The sequence below is a fragment of the Rhodnius prolixus genome, unplaced genomic scaffold, assembly GCF_049639745.1.
Source record: "Rhodnius prolixus isolate KJV_2025 unplaced genomic scaffold, Rpr scaffold_9, whole genome shotgun sequence".
Taxonomy (NCBI): Eukaryota; Metazoa; Arthropoda; class Insecta; order Hemiptera; family Reduviidae; genus Rhodnius; species Rhodnius prolixus.
The window spans coordinates 12177315-12185619 of NW_027411604.1; the positions used below are offsets into that span (position 1 = coordinate 12177315).

Below are 8305 nucleotides of genomic sequence, written 5' to 3' on the forward strand. Positions count from 1 at the left end.
CGCGATTGCTCACGCTTGACCAAAAACGAAATCGTGTGAAGTGTTGCAAGGACGGTTTGCAGCTATCCAGAAGAATCCGCAGGACTTTAAGCGTCGTTTCGTCACTGTGCATGAAACATGGATACATCACTACACTCCTGAGACCAAAGAACAATCTAAACAATGGGTTACCAAGGGGGAATCTGCGCCAAAAAAGGCGAAGACCGTTCCTTCGGCCGGAAAGATTATGGCGACTGTCTTTTGGGATTCGCAAGGAATAATCCTCATCGACTATCTGGAAAAGGGTAAAACTATTACAGGTGCATATTATTCATCGTTACTGGACCGTTTGAAAACCGAGCTGCAAGAAAAACGCCCACGATTGGCCCACAAAAAAGTCCTTTTCCATCACGACAACGCACCAGCTCACACCTCAGCAGTTGTGGTCGCAAAATTAATGGAAATAGGGTTCCAACTCGTTTCACATCCCCCCTATTCTCCAGACTTGGCTCCCTCGGACTACTATTTGTTCCCCAATATGAAGAAATGGCTGGCGGGAAAAAGATTTTATTCAAACGAGGAGGTGATTGCTGAAACGAATGGCTATTTTTCAGACTTGGACAAATCCTATTATTCGGAAGGGATCAACAAACTAGAGCAGCGTTGGACGAAGTGTAAGCCTAAAAGGAGACTATGTTGAAAAATAAAAAAGGTTTACCCCAAAAAATTAAGTAGTTTTTATTTTTGCACGGACTTTTCAAACGACCCTCGTATATTATATATTATAATTTTATTGAAACAAATGAAAACTTCATTTATTACAGCTACTTTTTTCAAAAAGAATTTTAAATGTGATAGGTTTGAAATTGAATAGAATTATGTTAAAATAAAGCACGTAATTATATAATACTTTCATTCAAACACAGGTTTAGTTATTATTTATTTGTTTATTTAGTTTGTAATATGTAAAAATAAATGGATAAAAAAAAATGTTATTGAATATCATAAAATCATAATTTGTGAAAAAACAAATGATCTACAGAGTTTTTTACACTATCATCCTTGCGGCTCTTGGTAATATTTATTAAAATTATTTAAAGAAAAATGGCTCTCTACTTGAAATAGGTTGCAGGCCCCTGCACTAGACCTATTCAGGACCTTTTTAAATTCACATTTACCAATGTTGCCGACTCGCAAGACTTAAAAAGTACCACCTTACACTTAATTTAACCATGTTGACGACTCTCTAGACTTATATAGGGCCTCTTTGCTCTCACATTTAACCATTTGGCGAATCACATGAAAATAAAATATTGATAGATCAATGTATGATAACTTTTGTCAGGTAAAAATGGTTAATTTTTGTTCTTGTTTCATTCACTAGCGGCTTAAAGTTTCAGCAAATGAAACTTTTCGAAATGGATTCTTCATCGAGAATACTAAAATTACATTTTTCTCAATTTATTAATTTCCAAATTAATTATATTAATTCTTCTTACCAGGGTCTATGAAAACTTTTGTGAGGCACTGTACATAATACCAGAATGTTAGTAATTGTGGCGTTAATTACTTTCTCCCTTATATATCCCAATCTTTAAGGGATATAACCTTCCTTCCATCAACACTTGCTAATATTTACATCACCAATATTCATTAGTTTTACATATTATTCAACTATGGTGAATGTTCAAGATTGTCTTTATTGTTCCAAATCTATTGCGGATAACGAGAAATCAAGTGATAATGTTTATACTTGTGATGGGTGTAATGGTTTTGTTCATTCTTCATGTGCTGGGTTGTCTACTTCTGAAGCTAAGTGTATGGCTTTAAAGAGAAGAACACTAAAATTCCTTTGCAATGATTGCAATATAGGATTAAAAGATCTACCTTCTCTAAAAAATCTAATAATGGAGTTAAAAAGAGACATTGCAAATTTAAAACAACAAAGTAACACCTGTAACTGCCAGTATGCGAATGATATCTTTATGCAAGATAAACTTGTAAGAGAATTTGAGGACCGTGACGAAAGAAAAAGTAATCTAATTATTTTTAACCTGCCTGAGGAGGATAGAGAAGATAATGAGGAAAAGAAAAGCAACGACAAGAATCAAGTTGAAATGCTAGTTAGATCTGCTGGGGTAAGTGTCTACTGTGCTAACTACTTTTAGGCTAGGTAAACCATCTGAAAATAAAATTAGACCACTTAAAGTAATATTTGAAAATAAAACGGCAGCCTATAAAATATTCAGGCAAAGGCGGTTGGTTACTAATGTACCACAACTAAGTGACGTGCGTGTTAAAAAAGATTCAACGCCAATGGAAAGAGAGCTCTTGCGTCAATTACGGATCAAGTTGGAAGAAAGAATTACAGCAGGAGAAACTGACTTAACTATTAAATATGTTAGAGGGCAGCCACAAATTGTAAGTAAAAAAAACTTTTAAATACCCAGTTACAAATCTACTACCAAAATGCAAATAGAATAAGAACGAAATTATGTAAACTAAAACAGTTTGCCAACTCCTGTATATACGATATAATTTTATTGACTGAAACTAACTTAAATACCGATATAAATACTTCTGAACTTGGATTGGATAGATATAACGTTTATAGGATGGACAGAACATGTGATACTAGCTGTAAAAAATCTGGTGGTGGTGTCTTAATTGCTGTTAGGAAGAACATACAATCGTTTGAGTTAAAGCTATGTTCGAACACTATAGAGCAAAAATTTGTATCACTTAAGTTTGAGTCAGAATGCATACTGATTGGTGTAGTCTACATTCCTCCTGCCTCACCTCTGCAAGATTATCAACAACATTGCATGACGATCGAACATATACTTCAGTCAACTAATTTCAACAAAGCGTTCATTGTAGGTGACTACAATATTCCTTCTGTTAATTGGTTAAATGTAGCTGATAACACCTGTGAATCTCTGCCTCCAGCGGGACAACTTGTCGTGGATACTTATGTTTACGCTCAAATGCATCAAATAAATGGCATAACAAACTGTCTAGGTGAATTCCTTGATTTAGTGTTCTCTACTGATAAAAACATAGCAGTTAATTTGGCTCATGACAGCATCTTTAAAAAGGAAGGGTATCACCCGCCACTTCAGTTTAGCTTTAATCTAGGCTGTGAGAAAAATGTGTTTAAAGAACCTTATCTAGTCTTTGATTATAGAAATTGCGACTTCAAGACAATTTCGAGTTATCTAGTCAACTACGACTGGGATTACGTGCTAGGTACAGCTGATGTAAATACTGCCTTTGATTTGTTTGGACGAGTTGTGACGGAATTAATCTCTGAATTTACTCCGCGCAAGAAAATTTTCGAGTCAGACTACCCGAATTGGTTTTCAAAGGAGTTAATAACGTCAACTAAGAAAAAGAAAGCAGCACATCAACAATATAGAATCTCTCTACTTCGTAAGGACTATGAGCACTTCTCTAAGGTACGTGCGCAATGTAAAAAATTAACTAAACGGGATTATGCATTCTATATACATGATGTAGAATCAGCAATAAATGAAAGTTGTGATATAAAGGATTTCTGGAACTATATCAACAGGCAAAAAAACAATAATGCCATTCCAGATGCTGCCCACTTCAATAACACTTATTCTTCGAGTAACCAAGATACGGTAAACCTGTTTGCTGAGTATTTCTCAAGTGTATATAATAAGTCTGTTCTAGATACCGCAACCAATAAAGATGTGATATCTTTGAATTCAGTGAACATCTCAATGATAGAATTCAGCACCGAAGATGTACTAAGACAACTGTCTAATGTCAACATCAGGAAAGGTACAGGACCTGATGGAATACCATCTGCAGTATTAAAAAATTGTCAACTTGCTCTGGCTCCGATTCTGGCCTCATTATTTACCAAATCCATAAAACATGGGATTTATCCGGACATGCTAAAAACAAGTTTTGTAGTTCCGATTTACAAATCTGGAGATAAGAGGGATGTTACAAATTATAGACCAATTTGCATTCAATCAGCAATTGCGAAAATATTTGAAAAGTCTGTAATTGACATTCTTCGGCCTTTACTCGACAACCTCATCCTCAGTGAACAGCATGGCTTCCATTCTGGTAGATCGACGCTCACTAATTTGTTACTATTTGAGGACTATCTGCGGAGAGCCTTAGTTACTGCCAAGCAGGTCGATGCTGTATATCTCGATTTCGCCAAAGCTTTTGATCGTGTCAATCATTCCAAACTAATTCATAAACTATCCCATTGTGGAATTCATGGATCACTACTTGACTGGTTTTACTCCTACCTCACCGCAAGACATCAATCTGTTAAATACAAATCACTAATGTCAGAAGAATTTCTTGTATCATCTGGTGTACCTCAAGGTTCTATTCTTGGCCCTTTTTTATTCAAAATTTTTATCAATGATATATCTACATGTCTCAATTCAGTAAACTTTCTGCTTTTTGCTGACGATTTAAAGATTTATACTGCCATTAACTCTGCGGATGACTTTCTCCTCCTCCAAAACTCTCTTCATAGACTGAGTGTTTGGTGCGATGAAAATGATATGAGCCTAAACATCTCTAAATGTAAGGTAGTATCCTATCATCGTAGTCGGACGTGTACAAACTTCGATTATTCTCTTCATGCTTCAACTCTAAGTAGATCTAATGTAGTGAAGGACCTTGGTGTTACGTTCTGTGCTAACCTTTCATTCAACCTCCACATGAACTCCATAGTCACAAAGGCAAATAAAATGCTTGGCTTTATATCTAGATCTACTCGAAACTTTAAAGATGTCAGAACCATAATTATCCTTTACAAAGTAATGGTGCGACCTATTCTTGAGTACTGCTCTGCTTTATGGTCTCCTTATCAGAAAACTTACGTCAACAAACTTGAATCACTTCAAAGAAGATTCCTAAGATTGCTCTGGTATCGAGAGACAAAAGTCATGACGGAGGTACCGTACGATGACGTAATGGAATTTACTGGTTTGAGTACTTTACAGTTTCGTATACAAGCCACAGACTTAAATTTTATTTTCAAAATTCTAAATAATAATATAAACTGCCCTGAACTTTTATCATTGTTAAATTTTCACGTGCCAACAAACGGTACTAGACAAAAACAAGTGTGCCATGGTACTAATTATCGTAAGTTCAGTTATTTTCCAAGAGTTGCGGATCAAGTTAATCATCTACCCGCTGATTTTGATATATTTAACACCAACATGATCGAGTTGAAACATTTGTTAAATGGCTGATTTTGCGGTGATTGGTACTAGGGAAAACTTACCGGTTATTTGTGATATAAAGATTTTTAAAGTATATTTTATAGTACATATTTTGAAGTATTTTGTTTATCTATTAAGTAAATTATGTGTATATATTATTTCTATATTATCTTTATTTCTATTCTACGATATATATATGTATAAATGTATGATGTATGTATATTCTATAATTATTATATATTGAGTTATTATTAAATGTTATTTTAAATTATATTTCTTTGTAACTGGGTGATTGCCCGTCTTGTAAATAAATAAATAAATAAAATAAATAAATAAATAAATTTTATCGATTCTGTTGCTCCCCATATTATGTTTTTTTTCATTAATTATGTCAATAGTTATTGGATGTAATAAACTCCTTTTCCCTCGTCATATTGACTTCTTGATTTCTTTCTTTTACACTTTCACATTGATTATAGCTGTTACTACTATCTTCATTTTGTTCACAATGAGAATGATCCTCAGTACTTACATTTGAGAAGTTATTTATGTTGATTCAGTTTCTATTACTTTTGTTTGAAGAATCGGAGATTTATCTGGAGGAATACGAGGGTCGTTTGAAAAGTCCGTGCAAAAATAAAAACTACTTAATTTTTTGGGGTAAACCTTTTTTATTTTTCAACATAGTCTCCTTTTAGGCTTATACACTTCGTCCAACGATGCTCTAGTTTGTTGATCCCTTCCGAATAATAGGATTTGTCCAAGTCAGAAAAATAGCCATTCGTTTCTGCAATCACCTCTTCGTTTAAATAAAATCTTTTTCCCGCCAGCCATTTCTTCATATTGGAGAACAAATAGTAGTCCGAGGGAGCCAACTCTGGAGAATAGGGGGGATGTGAAACGAGTTGGAACCCTATTTCCATTAATTTTGCGACCACAACTGCTGAGGTGTGAGCTGGTGCGTGATGGAAAAGGACTTTTTTGTGGGCCAATCGTGGGCGTTTTTCTTGCAGCTCGGTTTTCAAACGGTCCAATAACGATGAATAAAATGCACCTGTAATAGTTTTACCCTTTTCCAGATAGTCGATGAGGATTATTCCTTGTGAATCCCAAAAGACAGTCGCCATAATCTTTCCGGCCGAAGGAACGGTCTTCGCCTTTTTTGGCGCAGATTCCCCCTTGGTAACCCATTGTTTAGATTGTTCTTTGGTCTCAGGAGTGTAGTGATGTATCCATGTTTCATGCACAGTGACGAAACGACGCTTAAAGTCCTGCGGATTCTTCTGGAACAGCTGCAAACCGTCCTTGCAACACTTCACACGATTTAGTTTTTGGTCAAGCGTGAGCAATTGCGGCACCCATCTTGCGGATAGCTTTGTCATGTCCAAATGTTGATGCAAAATATTATGTACCCGTTCATTCGAGATGCCCACAGCACTAGCAATCTCACGCACCTTCACTCTTCTGTCATCCATCACCATATCATGGATTTTATCAATGATTTCTGGAGTAGTAACCTCAACAGGGCGTCCAGAACGTTCAGCGTCACTTGTGCCCCATATGGCCACTCCGAAAATTTTGAAACCACTTATAAACTGTTCTAATCGAAGGTGCAGAGTCACCATTATGTTTATCAAGCTTCTCTTTAGTCTCCTCAGGCGTTTTGCCTTTCATAAAGTAGTGTTTAATCAACACACGAAATTCTTTTTCGTCCATTTTTTGAAAATCACTCGACTTCCTCGATTCAAACGAATGCCAAACACAAAGAAATAGACCGATCTGGCTGAAACTTGGTGTGTGTTCTTCCAAGAGATGCTACTAACTAAACATAACCTCGATACGCGCCAGTAGTGCTATCTCTCTGACTTTGCACGGACTTTTCAAACGACCCTCGTATTTACCCAAGAAAAAGAAACTTATTAGCTAATTAATAAATTCAAGTAACTTGGTAATAAGTTGCTAATCTTGGTGTTAAAACTTAAAGTAACGTAGAAAGCGCGACTATTCCAAGGCAATTGGTTTTTTTGTAGACCATAGATTGTACCTTTTGATATGCTAGCTTTTGGTAACATCTCTCGTAAATTGAGCCCCGACAGTCCAATTGACCGAAAAAGGTCTAGAACTTTGGTAAACATTGATAAGAAAGAAAGAAAGAAGTCTTTATTCAATTCAAAAGAAACATAACATTAATTTCTAAAATAGGTATAAATTATAGAATTCACAAATTAATAAATGAAATAATAATAAGAAAAACAAAAAAAGAACAGTTTTTTATTTTTTATTATCTACATTTGAATTTTTACTTATATTTTTAGCCAAAAAGACGTCCACGTGGAACTTCGACCGTCAAGGAAGTCTATTTGTTCAGAATTTATTTTGGTAAAAATTTATAATTAGACATGAATGTTAAAACTATAATCAGTTTTGAAGTGTTCAGTAATTGATCGAAGTAGGAGTTAAGTTTATTATAACCTTTTTTATTTACTTAAAATGATTTCCCTGACAAGTTTCTTTAAAAAAAAAAAAAAAATCTGAATTTTCAAAACACACAGTCAATTATTCTTGCTCTTCTCGAAAATAAAAAGAGGTAACCTTGCTAAGAAGATCATAACTGAGCATGGTCCACGAAGATAGATTAGAAATGGGGGAACGAGACCTATGCCCCACGGCACCGCAGCCACAAGAGACTTATTGTGCCTTTGGTCTACGAGGAAGAATATGGAAACGTTGAACACGAGAAAACAGAATACTTGGACAGCAATTCAGCTATGGAAAATCTCCTGGAAAGTAATTCTAAAAAAATAAGAAAAGAGAAACACCTTAACCTATCCTTTAATGCTATAGAGATGTTATCTTTGACTTAAAAAGCTCATAACAAGAACAGGTCTCCAAAATTGAAAAACAAATTTAAAATTTTCAATAAGGTGCACTTTTTATTTTATTTTTTAAAGAGGAATAACTTTTAAGTAAAAAAAGAAGCAATTATAAGTCATTTTATTAATGAATTTAATGGAAATAAAAGTCTGAAATTTATTTTAAAATAATATTTGATCTGAGGGAAGGGATTAGCTATGAGGTTAGCATACTGGACTCCCACG

At 34.8% G+C, this 8305-nt stretch overlaps 1 protein-coding gene across 1 annotated transcript; it reads left to right on the top strand.

Moving 5' to 3' along the window:
* Nucleotides 1–1586: 1586 nt before the first annotated feature.
* LOC141454110 (uncharacterized) lies at nucleotides 1587–5284 on the top strand. The gene is made up of 2 exons (XM_074127962.1): nucleotides 1587–2117; nucleotides 2229–5284. The coding sequence occupies exon 2, from the start codon at nucleotides 2595–2597 to the stop codon at nucleotides 5235–5237; it is 2643 nt and encodes an 880-aa protein (XP_073984063.1). The 5' UTR covers nucleotides 1587–2117; nucleotides 2229–2594; the 3' UTR covers nucleotides 5238–5284.
* The last annotated feature ends 3021 nt before the right edge of the window (nucleotides 5285–8305 follow it).